Source organism: Trichoplusia ni, chromosome 23, assembly GCF_003590095.1.
Source record: "Trichoplusia ni isolate ovarian cell line Hi5 chromosome 23, tn1, whole genome shotgun sequence".
NCBI classification, from domain to species: Eukaryota; Metazoa; Arthropoda; class Insecta; order Lepidoptera; family Noctuidae; genus Trichoplusia; species Trichoplusia ni.
The window spans coordinates 4,575,864-4,594,105 of record NC_039500.1 but is presented as its reverse complement, the minus strand read 5'-3'; the positions used below and the strand labels follow the sequence as shown (position 1 = coordinate 4,594,105).

General features: G+C 37.4%; 4 protein-coding genes across 4 annotated transcripts in view; 1 reads left to right on the top strand and 3 right to left on the bottom strand.

Annotated features, from left to right (window-relative positions):
* Positions 1-1,866: 1,866 nt before the first annotated feature.
* The window catches only part of LOC113504905 (serine/threonine-protein kinase D3), a 66,559-nt gene continuing 50,183 nt past the window's right edge, over positions 1,867-18,242 (top strand). The window contains 1 exon segment of the mRNA XM_026887411.1: positions 1,867-2,910. The gene's annotated coding sequence lies outside the window, so the exon portion shown is untranslated.
* On the bottom strand, positions 2,828-14,866 carry LOC113505011. Its single transcript, XM_026887529.1, has 14 exons — positions 14,772-14,866; positions 14,131-14,321; positions 13,714-14,018; positions 13,360-13,572; positions 12,473-13,282; positions 12,219-12,388; positions 8,317-9,254; positions 8,129-8,238; positions 7,013-7,186; positions 6,681-6,901; positions 5,978-6,207; positions 5,288-5,463; positions 4,062-5,063; positions 2,828-3,584 (listed from the first exon to the last, which is right to left on the bottom strand). The coding sequence occupies exons 1-14, from the start codon at positions 14,821-14,823 to the stop codon at positions 3,353-3,355; spliced, it is 4,824 nt and encodes a 1,607-aa protein (XP_026743330.1). The 5' UTR covers positions 14,824-14,866; the 3' UTR covers positions 2,828-3,352.
* Positions 6,505-10,205, bottom strand: LOC113504902 (esterase E4-like). Its single transcript, XM_026887408.1, has 4 exons — positions 9,992-10,205; positions 8,317-9,235; positions 7,013-8,238; positions 6,505-6,901 (listed from the first exon to the last, which is right to left on the bottom strand). The coding sequence occupies exons 2-4, from the start codon at positions 9,205-9,207 to the stop codon at positions 6,604-6,606; spliced, it is 2,415 nt and encodes an 804-aa protein (XP_026743209.1). The 5' UTR covers positions 9,208-9,235; positions 9,992-10,205; the 3' UTR covers positions 6,505-6,603.
* On the bottom strand, positions 15,632-18,043 carry LOC113504904 (juvenile hormone esterase-like). Its single transcript, XM_026887410.1, has 6 exons — positions 17,893-18,043; positions 17,611-17,783; positions 17,178-17,494; positions 16,886-17,098; positions 16,002-16,808; positions 15,632-15,919 (listed from the first exon to the last, which is right to left on the bottom strand). The coding sequence occupies exons 1-6, from the start codon at positions 17,942-17,944 to the stop codon at positions 15,751-15,753; spliced, it is 1,731 nt and encodes a 576-aa protein (XP_026743211.1). The 5' UTR covers positions 17,945-18,043; the 3' UTR covers positions 15,632-15,750.

Sequence of the window (18,242 nt, the reverse complement as noted above, 5' to 3'; positions counted from 1 at the left end):
GATATTCAGCTGATGTAAGACTACAAGGCTGCTTGATGATTCCATTTTAATAAGTTGATAAGATTAGCTTAGCGTATTAAAGATAAATGTATTTTAAAGTATTCTATGACAAATTTCATTCGTTTTGTACAAATAAATTGCAAAATGGAATCGGTTTTACATAAAATGTTTTCAATTTTATTCTTTTGTGATATTCATTTATTTATAGTTTTAGAATATTGTTTATTGTGATAAAGTTTGTAAAAATTAAGATTACTGATGTATGCTCAAGTTTTGTATATTTATTGCACAGACAAATAAAAATCTTATGACGAAGACAATTAGTGTTAGTTTTGTACATCAGATCGAAAAAACGCTTCACTTCACTTTGCAGGAGAAAATGTTAACAATTACATTACACGCAAATGTTTTATATTTAATCAATAGGTACATGTTTTTAACTTAACTATGTATATGATATTGTTTACTAAAGTATCTACCACAATAACCACTGAAGAGTTAAATGCAGAAGACAATTTGGAACCGTATGTTCCGAAAATTCAAATCAATTAAGTACATAGCACTTATAATTATTTAATTTATGTTTTAATTTTGATTACTAAAGATTTTCTGATGGCTGTAGTTCAAAAGCACGGCTTTAAAGCATGAATAAAAATTGCAATCTTCACAACAAGTTATGTTATTAAAAAGCTATGACTCTATAAAAGATCTATTAATATTGGCGTGATTATATACATATCCAGTAAAAAGAACTCTAGCTTAAGATTTTATGACAATTATGATTTAATTAAGCAATAGTTTCTTGCCATGTCTGGTTAAACATTGACTTTAAATAAAAATGTTAAAACTGTTTCTTAATACTTTCAATTGATGTGTTATCTAACCCTCCTCCATAACGTATAAATAAAATAAAAATAAAATAAATGTTTATTTCAAAAAGTAATCATACAATTTGTCTATCTCAATCGAACATAAGAACAATGAAGTACAACACTATACATTATTTGAGACAGAGTGAACGTCTGTGTCCGTGCTAGTATAAACTGAGTTACAGACACAGGCGCCTTCCCCTTACACTTACTCTTCCTCTTCTTTAATAGGCGTAAAACTTAGCATATAATATTAGCAAATAATTAACATATAATAACATACAAATCATACAAAAATCTTTAATAACTTGCTATAAATTCTTCCGTTGGTATTAACTTCTTGCTTCTGACAAAAAAACGCGATAAGTCGTTATTGTTTAAAAATTTACCGTGACCATGTTCAAATTGGACTGGTGTTAAGCGAAATGATTAAGATGTAACAACTTCGCTAGTTCCGTGTTAAATGCTAAAAAATAGGCGTCCACAGAACAGAATCAACATCAACTCCTATTATCTCTGATAATCTCAGTCACAAAGATAAATAGTCTAATAAGTAAATAGTAATTATCTATATACTAACTTGTTTCTCTAAAAGGGTCGCATCCTCTATTGCTACAGACTATGTAGTAGTATTAAGTACGACACCCATGGCGCCACAAACTGAATAGTTACCGGTTGTAACTATTCAGTTTGTGGATGGACTCTCTTTTATTAAAGCGGCGCCTTCCATTACTTATATCTGTTAATTTGTTATCTACTTATTTAATATTAATGTAAAATCAGGCGTCCATTGCGTACCACAGGATTTTACAGATAATGACCTGCGAGTGCCCGGTCAGCTGAGTGGTTGAGGTAACCACGCCAACTCAACGTGTCTTGGATTCGATCCCCGCGTAGGGCAATCTTTTGTGTGATCCACGAATACTTATCCTGAGTCTCGGTGTTTTTGTGCATATGACTTGAATATCTGTGGGACCCCCCGCGACACAAGGATTACATTTCTTACTACGAGAGTCGTTTTTTTTTATTCTAACAATGAAAAAATAGAGTCAACATTTTCGCAAACAATTGAGAAAAAATAGTGGTATTATAAATTAATATGAACATAGCTATCATAATATAATATTGTTCTGTACCTAACATTTAATTCGACTCAACACAATATCTAAGTTTATTTTGTAAGTCTTTCAGCCAGCGCTTTCTATAATATTATTTACAATGCATTTTTCTTGGTAGGTTCCAATAATAAATTATTATCTCATACCATAATCTTAATAAATTGTCAGTTACACATGATACTCACCAGACGTTACAACGCAATTACAAAATAAAACAAATGTTTTGACGTATCCGTAACAACAGGAATTTGGCCAAATTATAAAGTAAACATTGATATAAATGCCAGTAAACAAGGTCGCTAAAAACATGTGGCAGCCGTCTTTAACGTTTTAAAATATATATTTTGTTATCATATTTTTCAACAATAGCCATACCATACTGATCCTTTTCTATCCTAATTATTATTATTTTTATCAAAAAAACTACATTTTATGACCTCATTACAACAAGACAATTATTATTGTAAATTAAATACCTGATCACCGCTCCACTCCACCTTGCCGGACTCTAAAAACTTTTTATTTCAAATTTCGTTTAGAAATGTATTCAACAGGCTTCAATGAAATAAAGACAAAAAGTGGTTTATTTACTTTACTTGAATATTAAAAATACAACCTATCATGATATTACTTTGCTAGAATAAATATAGCATTAAAAAAAAAACTTAACAATACGTTAAAGAAACGAAACATGAAACACCTGAGCGTTGTTTCCGAACGTCCCTAATGTCATGTCAAGTAAAATGTGACGGGTGCCCCATGTTTTGCCTTTTATAATTTACTTGTTGATTTTATTATAAGAATTCAATGAGAATTTCGTGAACATTTACTATATCGTAGCGGGGACAGAAATGTTATAGTTTTATAAGTGCACACAGTGTTGGCGACTCGACGTAACGCTTTCACGGCCGCCGATTGTTCAGGTAACGGTATTTATTTATGACAACGTCGATATTTTCTTGGAAGCGCATACTTGTTTGGTTTTTATTTAAAGTAATCTCTTTATTTGACCTTTGACTCGGTAATTAGTAGCTGTTGTTGCAAATACTAATGATTGTGTATGTAGAGATCGCGTGGTATCGTAATTTGGGCGACACTGAACGAATTTCGCAAAGCGGAACTAGAGTGAATGACAAGATCACGGCGAGCTCTACTCTGTTACAGTTTAAAGACTCTTTACAATGTTTTAACTTAAATATGAATTACGTATCATTTTAAAGCATTCCTAAATTAATAAAATTGTTGTACAAGTTTTATGATCATAATTTTATAACATGTCATTTACACAATCATCAACTATCTATTTACACGGACTTTATTACTTAACTGTACTCTATAAAATTATGTTGAATGTGTATTTAGTGCTTAGCCATTATCATCTACTTGAGGAACCTCTTGAACCACTACATGTGGCTTATAGAACTTGTTATAAATATTGTCCCAGAACAGTAGTCGCTGATGCTCTGACGGAGTGCTCATCTTGACATTTGTATAAAACAGCAGCACAGGCACGTCAATTATGGTCTGCTCATCACTTTCACAGCTCAGTGGTTGCCAAACAAGAGGGATTAGTGTCGTTATTAATGGTGTGGGATCACTGAAATCATTAAAATAATATTATTTAAAAATAATTTAAGCCAGCATTCTTGTCAAATTATGCTTGAATCTCTGTGCAATGGAGGTAAAGTCATGGTAATTGTAATATATCACATATTTAAAACTTCATGTATGTTCATTAGCATGCAGCATGTCAAAGGTAGCATCACAGATTACTAAAGTTTACATCTACTTAGTTGTAAACTTTAAAAATGTTGTTCCAATGACACCCATATACGCAGCTCTGATATCTCTTGTAATTAGTAGAGACAGCTCATTAGTACAAGTTGTATCCTCTATAAGGACTCTTTACTCATTAAGTAGTTCATAGTATTGGTGAATTGTTTTTAAAATTATGTTTAAAATAAAAACAGTAATTTTTTAGTATTGAAAAATTATAATGAAGTCCTACACAGATGTGTTTATAGTGGGGTTCAATTCCTAAAACAGGAAAGAAGTAGTAGGGTCTTTAGCATACCTTATCTTTAAAAAGTTTTTCCACAGCATCATCAGTCTCTCTATGATGATCTCATCTACTTGCTCATCATCTTGGTACAAGTAGTCCAGCACACTGTTAAAACCCTTCGCCTCTTCTGTTTCACTCTCCTTAGCTAAATTAAACTTCATAACATATACAGAATAGGTGTTCTTGGCAGCAAACAGCATTGCCATCTTCACCATGGGGTATTCAGTAAATATGTCATACATGTAGTAAGCATAGCTCTTTGCTACTTTGTCTCTGGGCATGTCTTCACTAAAGTAAAACTCCTTTACAATTCTGCCTACTTTATATTTCACAATTGGTTCACCAAATTCTAAATTATTTGGCAATAAATAGCCAAATCTTTTTGGTGGTATACCAATATTTTCCATGACATTTTCAATTATACCAGTACTTTCCAAATCTGTGTAAGTGATGAGCATTGGTACTTTGTGAAAATTACCCTTTTTTAATTCTTTTATGGGATCCATGTCTATGAGACTATATTCATAGTCTAACTCATTTCCTACACTTGGGAGAAACAATTCAGGTATATTAGTTAAATCCTTTACAGAAACATGTCTATAAAACTCGTAAAGTTCGTCAGGATCATTAGAACCTTCGTATTCTATTGAAGTCGCGCCATTATACGCTATAGCGAGTGGGTCATAGGTTAATGATGATGGAGATAAAATTGATCCAGACTCTAAAATAACTTTGTGAAAAAATCCTTTCACCAATCCTGATAAAAGCACCAGTTGCACTGAAACAGCACCAGACCCTGTTCCATATACTGTGACATCACGAGGGTTACCTCCGAACTGGGCAATGTTCCTGTGAACCCAGTAGAGGGCACTAATCTGGTCCTTCAAGCCGGCGTTTCCAGGAGCGTCTGGTGTGCCGAGCGATAGGAACCCTAACGCCCCCAGCCGATAATTGAAGGTGACTATAACGAAATCCTCTCGAAGCAACCTCGCTGGAGGTTGATATGCTCCCCACCTGGAAGTGTAAACTTGTATCTGTACTTATTTCGCATTAGGATGACATACTTTAAAAAAATTAAAAACGCAATGCCGTTCTACATTTTGGCAGAAAATTCGGAAAATAGAATTTGCTTTAGTTATTTATCCAACATACTTTACGGGGTAACAAATTAAATTTTAAGAACTTATTAGCTTAACTTAAGCTAATAGTTTTAAAAAAATGCACACTAAGCACATTACCCGTTTTGGAATTCCCCGCCGTGCACGAATACAATAACTGGTCGAGACTCGGCTTCCTCGGGGACGAACACGTTGACGACCAGGCAGTTCTCCTCCCCGTCCGCGATCGCCTGCGGACACTTGACCTTGTGCGTGGCTTCAAAGATGCCGTCCCATTCAGGCGGAGGTTTGGGAGCCTACAACACCAGATTCTGACAAAGATGCTCGTTATTCAAAAGCGTAGAACAGTAGGTTTCATTCAGTATGCTTTTCAGCTAATCTAAAGAAGTGATGTTGAAACATGCGTTCATATAATTTGTATAAATGGGCTCCCGCGGTAGCTCCGTCCTAGTTCTATGTATGTACATCCCGTACTTAAACCAACGCTACAAATCGAATTATTAATCCCCCCTCAGAGCACTGTTCGAACAATATTCGGATTTGGATGGATACGAATTGTTAAAATGACTTACACATATTTACGGCAGAACTAAGATCTCGTATAGTTATTATTTGTTTATGTACACAAACCGCTCATGTTATGGAATAACAGTACACGAGTATCTAAACAATACTTCGTTATCTGTTGCCATACGCCAGTTCTCTAATAAATTGCCCACACGATAACTGTCCAATCTTCATTTAGATTTACGTAATATGTACGCACTCAGCAAATGGGATTTACGTCTATCAACAAATAGATTAGCTGACCTTAAATCTGTCGCGTCGTGTGGGCGGGCGTGCGTAGGGGACGCCGAAGTACTCGAAGTGGGGTGAGTTTGGGGCGAGATATCCTCGCACCGCGCCCTGCAAGGTAGCCGCGTCTCGGTACACCCGGGGCGCCGGCGTCAGGCGGCCCTCCACTTTACATAATAGCGACATCGCACTCACGATGAACACCACCCCAGCCGTAGTGATCGCGGCCTCGGCGGACCCCATAGCTCATGGCCTGAGCTTCTAGTGTCGTTTGCTTTGCGGTCCGAATGAACTGGCGGTGAGTCAACATGCTTCTCGTTTACTTTGTCGTCATACGCGGTTATCAAAACACGCGGTGCCAAATCAAAACATTAACATGTGAAGTGTTACATTTACTTGTAATGAGGGCTTGATGTTTAGAATTCCGAAACTGTTTAGATACTAAGTTATGATTGCAATATTGTCTAAGATTCACTAAATTTGTAAAGATATAAAAGTTAATCGTTTTGTGTTGCGGGTTATTTTCATATAAATGACAAAACTTAGTGTGTCCATTTTAATTTCAAATAAACCACTCTGATACATTGTAAAGTACATGGCATTTCCTAATTTGTTAAACATTTAAGTAAGGGTTTTACCCATTAGTGAATAAAATGTGAGGCATTCCTAAAGAAGCTGAGCAGGAAGACAACCTGCAGAACAAGCACGGTGTACACGCTGGGTGTGAACCCGGAGGCCAGGCTGTGCTCGATGAAGTGCTTATCGTATACTTCGGTCCAGAGCCGCAGCCGCTCCACGTGCAAGCCTTTCCTTAAGGCTATCGGATCACCTATCGACAACCATTCCTCGTTCGAATCCGTTGTGTTCTCAAACTTGTTCCATTGCATTATATTTTTTTCGGTTGTTTGTACGAATGATCTCATGTTGACACTTGGTTGTCTGAAATTGACAAATCTGACTTAGTAAGTAATAAATAACACTGGGTTAATATCATTTCAAAAATGTATCTTTTTTCATAAAAACCTTTGAGAAAAACAAATTATATCTTACCCGTGTTTAAGAAAACTAATCCACAAATCAGTTAGTTGGTCAACCATGCGCTGATCTTTTGCTGGAACATTACTTTCGTCATGATCTTCGCTCATAAATAGATATCCGACTAGGTCCCTTTTAATTGCCCCTTTTATAGCCTCTTGTTGAGGCTTTTCAAGAGCAAGTAATTCTCTATTAAGACCGCCAACAAATGAAAATTCATAGAAAAAAACTGTCGCTCCTGAATTGACCAAACTTCGCGCTGTTCTGATACTGGGACTAAGATATGCAAAATCTGTAAAGTATGTAGCAAGCTTTTGCACGTCGCCTATAGTAACAGACTCGTTGAAATACTGATTTTTTATTTGCTCTGCTACGGAGTTCCTTTCATTTATATTTTGAAATTTCAAATCATTAGGTATCAAGCGCCCAATGTCCTGCAGGAATCCTTGTATAGTTATAGTGTTGTCATTAATAAAGTCATGAACGCCTGCGTATTGTGCAGATCCTATTATAAAAGCTGTTGCAAATTCTTGATTCTCTATCATTTCCCACGGTGTTGCCAACATGAAATTTTTCACATCACTCATGTTTCTTTCTATACAAGGCCTAAAAGTAAGGTCTCTTCCGGCTCTTATAACTGTATCTATCTCTACATCTGTCCAGGACTCAAATTCTCCAATGGCTCGTGCTAGCGATGCTGCAATAACCATGGGTGTTCTGTCAATTGCCCAATGAGACAATACCGAACCGCTTTCTGCGATGACTTTGCTAACATAATTCTTAGATATTGGAGACAAAGCTAAATATCCCGCTAAAGCTCCTGCAGTTCCATCTCCACTCACGGCAATTTTTGCTGGATTTCCACCAAATTTCTTTATATTATCATGTACCCAATTTAATGCTAGTGTAAGGTCTTTTAACGCTGCATTTCCTCGAGCAGTAGTATTATGCAAACACAGAAATCCGAGTGGTCCTAATCTATAATTTGGTAAAATTAGAATAACACCTTTTAACACTAAATGTTCAGGACCATAAATAGCTGGATTTCCGCTTCCCATACTAAAATATCCTTCATGAATGTGGAAAAGGACACTGGCATCCGTTGCTTCCAATGGTTTAAATATACTCAACGTCAAACACTCCTTGTGTCCGACATATGTATTGCCTTCCATCTGCGGACATCGCTTTTCATGGACTTTCTGTTCATGAATACTGTCGAGTTTTTTAGGCGGAACTGGATCCTAAAAAGACGTATAAATAATAAGCTAAATACTATGTAAAATTTATTAAATTACTCCGTTGTTAACTTAAATACTTACCTCAAACATATTAAAGCTTCCATATGGTATATCGATGTAGCTAATTATATCGGGCTTATCTTTCCAACAATTTCCCTGGACTTGCCCAGTCGTTGTCTCAATAGTTACGTCTTCTGCATGTACGCCTTCGCAAATTACCTCATCTTCTATATTTTGATGACTCTGAGCACTAATTGCTTCTGGATCATTATTGTCTCCTGCGCCACCACCGCCACCAGCCTCGCCAACCGCATCGGGGTGGGCACCGCCAATCTCTTCCGTACACCCGCCGCCGCAGTCCTCTTCCTGATTACTACCGCCACCCTCTCCTCCGCCTACATCTGGATCCCCACCTCCACCTGCTTCTTGATTGCCACTTCCACCTACTTCTTGATCTCCACCATCGCCCGCTTCTTGATCCCCGCCACCACCCACATTGTGATCCCCACTGCCGCCCTCTTCCTGGTCCCCACCACCACCACCCACTTCGTTATTCTCGTCGCCATCACCTTCTATATTTCCTTCATCGCCTCCGTTGGATCCAACCTCTGGTCCAGATTCAGGTGAAACTTTATTATCTGTTATTGTCAGCTTTTGTGATACATTAGAGGGATCCTCAGTTATACTCTTGGTTTTTTCGGTAGTGCCTTGTTTTGTGGTAGTAGGCTCCTGGGTAGTAGTAGTGTCTTCTGGTTCTTCAGTTGTAGTTTCGCCAATGATTTCATTTTCTTCAGAATTTCCGATTAAATTTATGGCACCCATTTGTTCATTTATAATACCTGTAATTTCGGCTGGAGGTATAAGAGGCTCGTTTCCAGGCAAAGCCTGCAAGTCGTCTTCCAGAGTGTTCTGCGCCAGGTTTGTGGCAGCCACTAATGCCGCGCTCAAGCATAGCACTATCTGCCAACTCATGATGAACGCTGTGTCTCGATACGCATTCCTATAAATCAAAAACTGAACTATAAGAAATGATTATTTAAATGATTCCACATCAGATATGAGTTTAAATGATGTCCACGAACATTACTTCCACGGTTGGTGTCTGGGTGAGCAATTGGCTTTTAATCAAGTTTATAGAAACTTATTAACATGAAAATTAATACCAATTGTGTAGTAGGGGCAATGTTTTATAAATATGTGTTTTACAATAACTCACTTTTACGAAATAAAACTCATTATAATGGTATGCACAAATAAAGACACTTGAAATTGTTTAACAATAATATTTAATTACTATAAATCCTTTATTTGAACATTTAATGAACATTTCTACCACCATGTAATATAAACATTTATTGCTGTTGCAACTTTTATTTAGCTACGTCATGAACAAATGGCTCCGTTAATTAAAATTACTGTTATTTAATATTCATAGGACTATTTAATTTAGTTTTTTTTTTTATAAACGGTTACCGCATTGAGGAATTAAATCAAAAATTAAGATTTAGAAACATTCTAGTTAGAAGCTCCAACACACGTAGACTCAGGACAAGCATTTGTGAATCACACAAACACAAGTGTTTTACGTTTTTCGCGGGTCCCGTTTTTACCCGCGATACGTCAACCACGTGTTGTGGCGTGGTGACCTCAACCACTCGACTAGCCGTACCGTAAACTACTTAACAGTGCTAATAACTCGGGAAAATGTTACTCGGATAAGCGTTTAGTATGTTCAGGGGTCTATAAGGGTCCTTACCTAAATTGGTTGGTGTAGTAGTCTTCAGTCGGCACTGAACTCAGGGCGCGCGGACGCTCCACTGACGCAGTCGGCGAGCCGTGATCGATGACATCGGACTCTCGCAAACAAAACCTATTTTCTAGCTTGTCATTTTTGCGACCAAAAAATATGAGGATACGTATTTATTAAGTACAAGTAGGAAGCAGACTTAGTTTCATTAAAGCTAGCAATTCTGGTATCGTATCTAATCCTAAATAGAATAATTATTTTATATTTGGATTTAAAATAAAACACAAAAAATTCATCGGCATCGCTGCCGGCTGATAATTTTTTTGATGCATTGATTTAATTATTGTTTATGTTTTTTTTTGTATATAGCAAATGAATTGTACTTTAAATATTTAACTCTGTAAAATGGTAAATAAAACTATATAGTTATTATTCACGTATAATGTACATATTTTAGTTACTCTAATTATAACTTTAATTACTGAAAAAAACACAAATATACAACTCCTACTTTCTAAAAGTCGGTTAATTTGAAAAGGCGGTCGAAATATGACTTTATATTGAATGGTGTTTCATATTACATTCTCACACATCCTTTTTTCTAGTGATTTTTTTTTAATGGACAACATGATCAATCTTATAAATTGATCATGATAATATATTTTGATGAATCTTGTTAAGTTTTCCGATGCAGCTTGATGGAACACATAGGAGCGTAGTGCATGAGGTCACAGCGTCCACACCTACTTTCAGTCATCAGCCCACGACCACGACCACGACCACGCGAGTGACGTCAGCGTCCGATAGGAAATTATATTATGAGGGTGAAAGTGGACGATGCAATATTACTAATTGAATCAACAAACCAACTTTGTCTACATAATTGTGTTAAAGCTTGAAGTGAAATTAAATTTCAAGTTTATTTTAACGAAGGTTATTTTTTCAAGTTTTATTGAAATTAACGTATTTTTGATTGCTCATGCTGCTGATCAATGAGCTGATGTTCGACAATAATTGAGGATTCAGACTCAGGAAACAGACAAGTAGTTCAAATCCTTATACCTATATAAGGATGTTTTTAATACATATTCCAAAATTAAATGCCTTTTTTGTGTTGTAATCGTCTGTACCGAGATTAGGCTACTTATCAAGCTTCAGTAATACCATCGTTCGCTATCTCCCCCTCTTGTGTTTGATAAGGACAGCTTTGCTATTATTTATTTTGTGCTCTACATTTCACCATATTACATATGCAAAAAAAAAATGTAAAAGGAAAAAACCTCTGTAACAGACATGTTCCTGTTCTTTCATGTAAGTTGAAAGCAAGAACAATTGTATGTTTAGTGCCTTTGCCTCTTGGACCTTTGGTTTCATCCGAAAAGGGTCGCAGTTTTGTAAGTATGCACTGAATTCTGCTTCCAACAAAGCTCTTAATATACAAAATAAACATCTTTTAAAACTAATTATAACAGGCAATCTCAAAACTGTAATCAACACTCAGTAAACAAATTACTCTGATCAAAATAAGCCGCCATTGTTGTCTAAAAGCCAATCAGGCGATGATTGAAATCTCCGCATAGGCCGATATTAACGAACTAATAACAAATGTACAAGCAGTATTCTAGATTATGAGTATGAAAATTGTATGATTGAATGAGTAAGCATTCTGAATGTAACTTTTAAAACTTCAGCCTGTTTTTGGGCTAAACATTCCGGCGAGATATTTCATAATTACCTAGCTTTTTATACACTCTTTCTATACAATTGACGCTCGCACTGTCTCATACGTACTCTCAGCTCGTCCGCGCGCTCCTGTCCTCAACGCTCTCTTGATTTCAGCACCTGAATGCGATCTGTTTGCGACGAAATGGGTGGACTTTTGTTATATGTGTTTGAAATTCTGTGAGTTAAGGAAAGAAAAGTGATTGTTTATTGCTGTTTTTATATGTTGTTCTGTCCACTGTAGTTACAGTTGTCCCCTTTTTTCAGTGTTGTAAGTTTCTTTTTTGTATTATTTGACTGCCCAACGACTTGGTATAAACTATTATGTTGTGTATATAATTTGATTAATAAATAAATCTTTGTCTTTGCAGGTAAGCATCACGGCTTAGTCATATTCTCGAAATCGGGAAACAGGTGAGCTTAATTTAAAATAACAAAAAATAATTGATGGTTATATTTTATGCGATATCATTTTTAAACTTAACGGAACTTCTAGCTTGTTTAAAGAATCTCTAAATCATGTCAGCGCTTTGGAACAGCTGGTTGTAGAAGTCGAACATATCTCTCTGTCCCGCGGTCAGCGGCACGTTGTTGTTGATGAACACCGGCTCGCTAATCTGCTGGTAGTTCAACTGCTGCGCGTCAGTAGATGGCCAGTTGACTTCACCATCGCAGACTGGCTGGCTGCGGAAGTAACGTGGTTTTAAACACGACCTTTTTATAACTTGCGAATCTACCATCACATAGCATAACTTCATAATAACTAACCTGCATCGCATGAAATTTACTACAAACGATGTCATCCAGGACTTCATGAGGTCGTCCCTTGTGCGTGGCGGAAATGATTTTTCGTCTGCTCCCATCATAGAGTTGGTACGAAATACGAACGTCATATCCTCAACGTGGGCGCTTCCTTCTGAGTAATGCAGCATTAGAGTAAACTTGACAACATTAAAAGTGCTGTCAAAATTGAACTCGTATCTGTAAACTGGTGCACCTCCCAGGGACGCCCTCCACTCTGCTACTTTGATTGCAGGATAAATAAAAAATGAATCTGCGCAATATGGCAAATACTTTTCTACTGTCAAATTGCCTTGAAAATATCTATCCGAGATCATTTGGTACAGGTCGAACGATTTATTAGCTGATACAGAGTATGACATATTGACTGGTAAAGCTACGGAAGGGTTTTCTTTAATAAGCCCTATTAGGTCTAAATATATAATTCTATTTTTAAAAAACTCGCATTCTTTCGTCGTAGAACCTATTATCATTGGGAGGTCTTTTCCCCGTCCTTGTTTAATAAGATTTGCTGGATCGTCATCCAAAATCCGAGATACTCCAGTAAGTTCCCTCTCCTCAACAGGTGCAAAAGAGATCACTCCTGTCTTAAATTGAACAATCCTATTAGCTTCCATGATCTTCTCGAGAGGCATCTGTACAAGTTGGTCGTGGATTTCATCAGCATCTGTAGAGTTAATGCCTACGTTTCCCAAAAACATTTGAGCTACCATTTGAGCGTATGAAGGTGAAGTTGTGTAGAATCCTGCTGTGGCCACGCCACTCATTAGAATTAACCTAAGAAAATACAACATTACAATGATTTATGTTGCACTATACGTCGTGTCAATAAATCAAGACTTAAATAATATTACCTCTTGAACAGACCCTCAGAAGCCTTAGAAAGTGAGAGGAGATGTGCGGCGACTGCGCCACAGCTCTGCCCTCCCAGTGTGACGTTATCGGGGTCTCCTCCGAACACTCGAGCGTTCCTCTGTACCCACTTGAGTAGTGTGATTGCATCACGGAGACCATTATTACCAGGGATCTTCGTTGAATTTAGAGATAGATATCCAAACACGTTAAGCCTAAAATAATAAAGCAGTACATAACATCTTATAATTATCTCAGATAACAATGAATTACTAATAAAAAGATTGGGAATCCTGTTATATGTAAAGAAGATAGAAACCAGACAAAAAATATATTGCCTGGTCCGTGTATCTTACCTGTGATTAAAGGTGATGACTATAACGCCTTTGCTCATTAAATATTCGGGCCCATGGATGTCTGATCCGCTTGAACCGATTTGAAATCCACCGCCGTGGATGAAAACAAGTATGGGAAGATAGTTCGCGGTCTGATTATAGGACGTATATTCGTTGAACGGAACATGGACATTGGCATAAATGCATGCCTCACTCATGGCCGTCGGCCTGGCCATGCGGCCGTATATCTCGTCATACTGTGGGCAAATAGGACCCTCTTCTATAGTCTCTAAAACTCCGTTCCAAGGTTTTAGTGGCTGAAGTTCCTACGCCAAGAGGAATAACAGTCTTTAACCATAACAAACAAAATTTGGGATAACGCAGTCAGATCTTTGCAAACTAGATAAATGTAAATAGATATTCAAAAAAGTTCCCAACCTTGAACCGCAGCTGTCCGAGTGGCTGCTGCGCATAGGGAATACCTCTGAAGCTGGCATACTGCACACCCTCCTCCGCCGACCTGATGCTGCCGCACACCCATCCAGAGTCTAGCTGAGCTCGCACGTCACATTGAGGCCTTTGGTTGGCGTGATACCTTTGGTCAATATTCGGCCATAGCATACAATTTACTGAAAAGTAAAATAAGATTTTATCCAGGACTAGCCGTTGCTCGCGACTTCTTTCACGTGGTTATGAAGCTCATATATCCATAACAATTAACCGGCCTCAGTAGCGTGTAACAACTTTATTGTTTTGCTGTGCAGCTAAGTTAAAACTGTACATACGGATTAACACGCATTTTATAAAAAGAACACTATCGAAAATAACCTTTCCGGGTCCGCGGAATTAGGTTTGATAATTCGACAAGCAGCCTCTTCCACTTCTATTATTCTGGTATAATCTTTCACTCATTTCAATTGACACGCTTTTAATGAAACCACATGTCATTAATGAATCCCCGTCAATGCATCCCACACATCACTTCACCCATATCCCTACTCCGACTTTTCCGATTATAAAGGTTTTATTGAAAATACATATCAAACGACACAACAAGTTTTTAAATAAAAATAAATTACCGCAAAAGAAATGTATGGCCAACAACCAAAAACAATTCAAGTGTTTAACCATGACACTAGTTTTGTAACATTAAAAATATAATTCAGCCTCCACTGCTTTATATACTGAGATTATTTTATATTGCGTTGGAAATATTTTAAAGCATCTTAGATTATATTTGTAGAAAGTAGTACGTAATCTGTCATAAATCGCGTTGAACACAGATGATATAATTCGACCTTCTGTTGTTATTTACTTAGCGCCTTTAATCACTCAGGTACAATGTCATGTATAAGAGAAAAAGAAAAAAGAGTAACATCTAGTTTCAATGGCATTTACCTAAGTCAATACTCTTTCATGAGAATCCAACCAATAATGTACAAAGTTCATACAGCAACAGGAGTTTTTATTGAAATTTGTTGTATTTTTAACATCTACAGTATGAATCCGAAGAAAATCCTTTGGGACTGACATTTTTAGACAACATGCGGAGTAAAACGCCATCTGTCGGTAGAGGCTTGCTTTACGTGAAATCAGAACTCGCATGTATTTACTCGAGCGCCTGAGTGAAGTAAGCGATGCAAGATGGCGCTATCAAACAATTGCCGCCTTGCTATGAACATGTTAAATGTTATAAAAGTCCCAAATTAATAGAAAAAAAAGTTAAATGTTGGAATACTAATTGTTAATATTACGCGGAAATTGTTCATATGTTATAAATATTCATATTTTTTTTTGCTGTATTGTTCTGAGCTAAGTGTATTAAATATAGTTTGGTGTTGGATGACTGAATAAGATAAGTGGCAATTTGATGTTAACAATGATTATCATCAATGTTCATGCAAAGTTTGGAGGAATTTAAATAATTACAGCCCAGTAGTTAGTGGTTACAACAATTTTTATATCAGGTCATGGCAGCTCATGTAATCATGTACAGAAAAATTACAATCTTGGCTGTAATTCAATCTTAGAAGATAATCCTTAAGTTGTTGTAGATTCTTATATTCCTGCGCTTTGGAACACCTGGTTGTGGAAGTCGAACATGTTTCTTTGTGCCTCTGTCAGCGGCACGTTGTTGTTGGTGAACACCGGTTCGCTGATCTGCTGGTAGTTCAGCTGCTGCGCGTCAGTAGCTGGCCAGGTGGCTTCATCATCGCAGACTGGCTTGCTGCAAAAGTAACGTGGTTTGAACATTTCTGTTTTATGACCTACGAATCACCATCACATAGCATAACTTCACAATAACTAACCTGCATCGCATGAAGTTGACTACAATCGATGTCATCCAGTTCTTCATGAGATCGTCTCTTGTGCGTGGTGGAAATGATTTTTCGTTAGGTCTCATTAATGAGTTAGAGCGGAATGCGAAAGTCAGATCTTCAATATGGCCACTCCCTTCATAGTTCAGCATAAGACCAGCTTTTGCAACGTTAAATGTGCTGTCGAAATTGAACTCGTATCTGTAAGCGGGTGCGCCACCCAGGGACGCCCTCCACTCTGCTACTTTAATGGCAGGATATACAAAGAACGTGTCTGAACAACACGGGATGTATTTTTCTATCGTTACATTCCCCTGGAAGTATCTATCCAACACGGTTTGCGACAGTTCGGTTGCTCTCGTGGGAGCCACAGTGTATGTAATCTGTGGAGCTAATACTATTGCTGGGTTTTGCTCAATGAGTTTTACCATATTTAGATAGGTTATTTTTCGTTTAAAGGTTTCGCACTCATTCGATGTAGATCCTATAATCATCGGCAGATCTTTACCCCTTCCTTGTTTTATAAGATTCGTTGGATCGTCATCTAAAATCTGGGTTACGCCATCAAATTTTGATTCGACTACAGCAGCAAAAGCGACTACAGCAGTTTGGAATTGCATGACCCTATAACCTTCCATGATTTTTTCGAGAGGCATTTGTATGAGTTGGTCGTGGATTTCATCAGCGTCTGTAGAGTTAATGCCTACGAGTCCCAAAAACATTTGAGCCACAGTCTCAGCATATATCGGAGAAGCGGTATAGAATCCTGCATTCGCAACGCCGCTCATCAGAATCACTCTAAAAATAAAACGGTATACGTATTTAAAGGAAGCTTTAAATTGTATTTTAAGTGAAGGTTAATGTTATATGTATACCTTTTAAATAGTCCCTTTGAAGCTTCAGAAAGTGACAATAGATGAGTGTTGACGGCGCCGGAGCTATGCCCTCCCAGTGTGACGTTATCAGGGTCTCCTCCGAATGCTAGTGCGTTCCTCTGTACCCACTTGAGTAGTGTGATTGCATCACGGAGACCATTGTTTCCTGGTATCTTCGTAGAGTTGAGTGACAAGTAACCAAATACGTTTAATCTGTAATGATATGAACAAATAAATCAATGAAAAGATAATTTTTAAAACTTAGTCAAATTAATCGGTTAGATACACTTGCCTGTAATTGAAAGTGATGACGATAGCGCCTTTGCTGACTAGATACTCGGGTCCGTGGACATCAGAATTGCCTGAACCTGCTTGAAATGCGCCTCCGTGGATAAAGACAAGGATAGGTAGCTTCGGTTGGTCTTGGGACTCACTTTTAGACCCAAAAGAAGAGATGTTAAGAGGAACATGGACATTGGCAAGGATACAGGATTCACTCATCTCTGCGGAATTTACCAGACGACCATAGAGTTCGTCATACTGGGGACAAATGGGACCTTCTTCAGTAGCCAGCAAAACATCCTTCCAGGGACTCAAATTTTGCAGTTCCTGAAATTATGCAAAGATCAATTAAATCAATGATTAAAATTTGAATGCCTAGATTTCATGTTAAAATTAAATGAACTATAGGTAATTCAAGTTTTTGTGGCAATCATGATTTGTACCTTGAACCTCAGCGCGCCCAGTGGCTGCTGCGCATAGGGGATGCCCCTAAAGCTGGCATACTGCACGCCCTCCTCCGCTGGCCTGATGCTGCCGCACACCCAGCCTGAGTCTAGCTGAGCTCGCACGTCACATGGCAATTTTTTGTCATCGTTCGGTAATAGGACTGAACCAACTGAAAAATATGCCAAAAGTCTATTAATAACGCAAACTATCTAATAAAAATGCACCCAATTGACGGGAATTAATAAAAAAATATAGATGATAATGTTAACAAATCTTACCGCCGTAGAAACAAGCCACAAAGCCAATACAGTACAAGTAGATCACTGCCATCTTTAAGCCAGATTGTTCTAGTTATTTACACTTCCGTCACATTTATACGGATAATAATTATATTCAGTTCAAATATTTAATGACAAATATATTTTGGAAATTTACAAGGCCACTACTTTCATGAAAAATATATTATATAACTTTGTACAGCGTCATGGTTTCATGCTGCCATGCATAACTAGCCTTTTCCCCGGTTTTATCCGTATTCAAAATTTGATTCGGTCTTTCTGACTAAGTACATTTTGTGATACTCCATTTTCTTTCTATACCTATACGTGCATGGTCCTAAACGTAGCAG

What these genes read in the sequence shown, in the direction of transcription:
- LOC113505011 (XM_026887529.1), bottom strand. Translation starts at nt 14,823, where the DNA reads ATGGTTAAACACTTGAATTGTTTTTGGTTGTTGGCCATACATTTCTTT. An exon ending in TCGGACAGCTGCGGTTCAAG is followed by an intron (nt 14,019 to 14,130) that starts GTTGGGAACTTT and finishes CTCTTGGCGTAG; the next exon opens with GAACTTCAGCCACTAAAACC. An exon ending in CACGACGCGACAGATTTAAG is followed by an intron (nt 5,464 to 5,977) that starts GTCAGCTAATCT and finishes CTGGTGTTGTAG; the next exon opens with GCTCCCAAACCTCCGCCTGA.
- LOC113504902 (XM_026887408.1), bottom strand. Translation starts at nt 9,207, where the DNA reads ATGAGTTGGCAGATAGTGCTATGCTTGAGCGCGGCATTAGTGGCTGCC. An exon ending in GAAGCTTTAATATGTTTGAG is followed by an intron (nt 8,239 to 8,316) that starts GTAAGTATTTAA and finishes ACGTCTTTTTAG; the next exon opens with GATCCAGTTCCGCCTAAAAA. An exon ending in ATTAGTTTTCTTAAACACGG is followed by an intron (nt 6,902 to 7,012) that starts GTAAGATATAAT and finishes TGTCAATTTCAG; the next exon opens with ACAACCAAGTGTCAACATGA.
- LOC113504904 (XM_026887410.1), bottom strand. Translation starts at nt 17,944, where the DNA reads ATGGCAGTGATCTACTTGTACTGTATTGGCTTTGTGGCTTGTTTCTAC. An exon ending in GTCATCACTTTCAATTACAG is followed by an intron (nt 17,099 to 17,177) that starts GCAAGTGTATCT and finishes ATATCATTACAG; the next exon opens with ATTAAACGTATTTGGTTACT. An exon ending in TCAAAGGGACTATTTAAAAG is followed by an intron (nt 16,809 to 16,885) that starts GTATACATATAA and finishes TTTTATTTTTAG; the next exon opens with AGTGATTCTGATGAGCGGCG.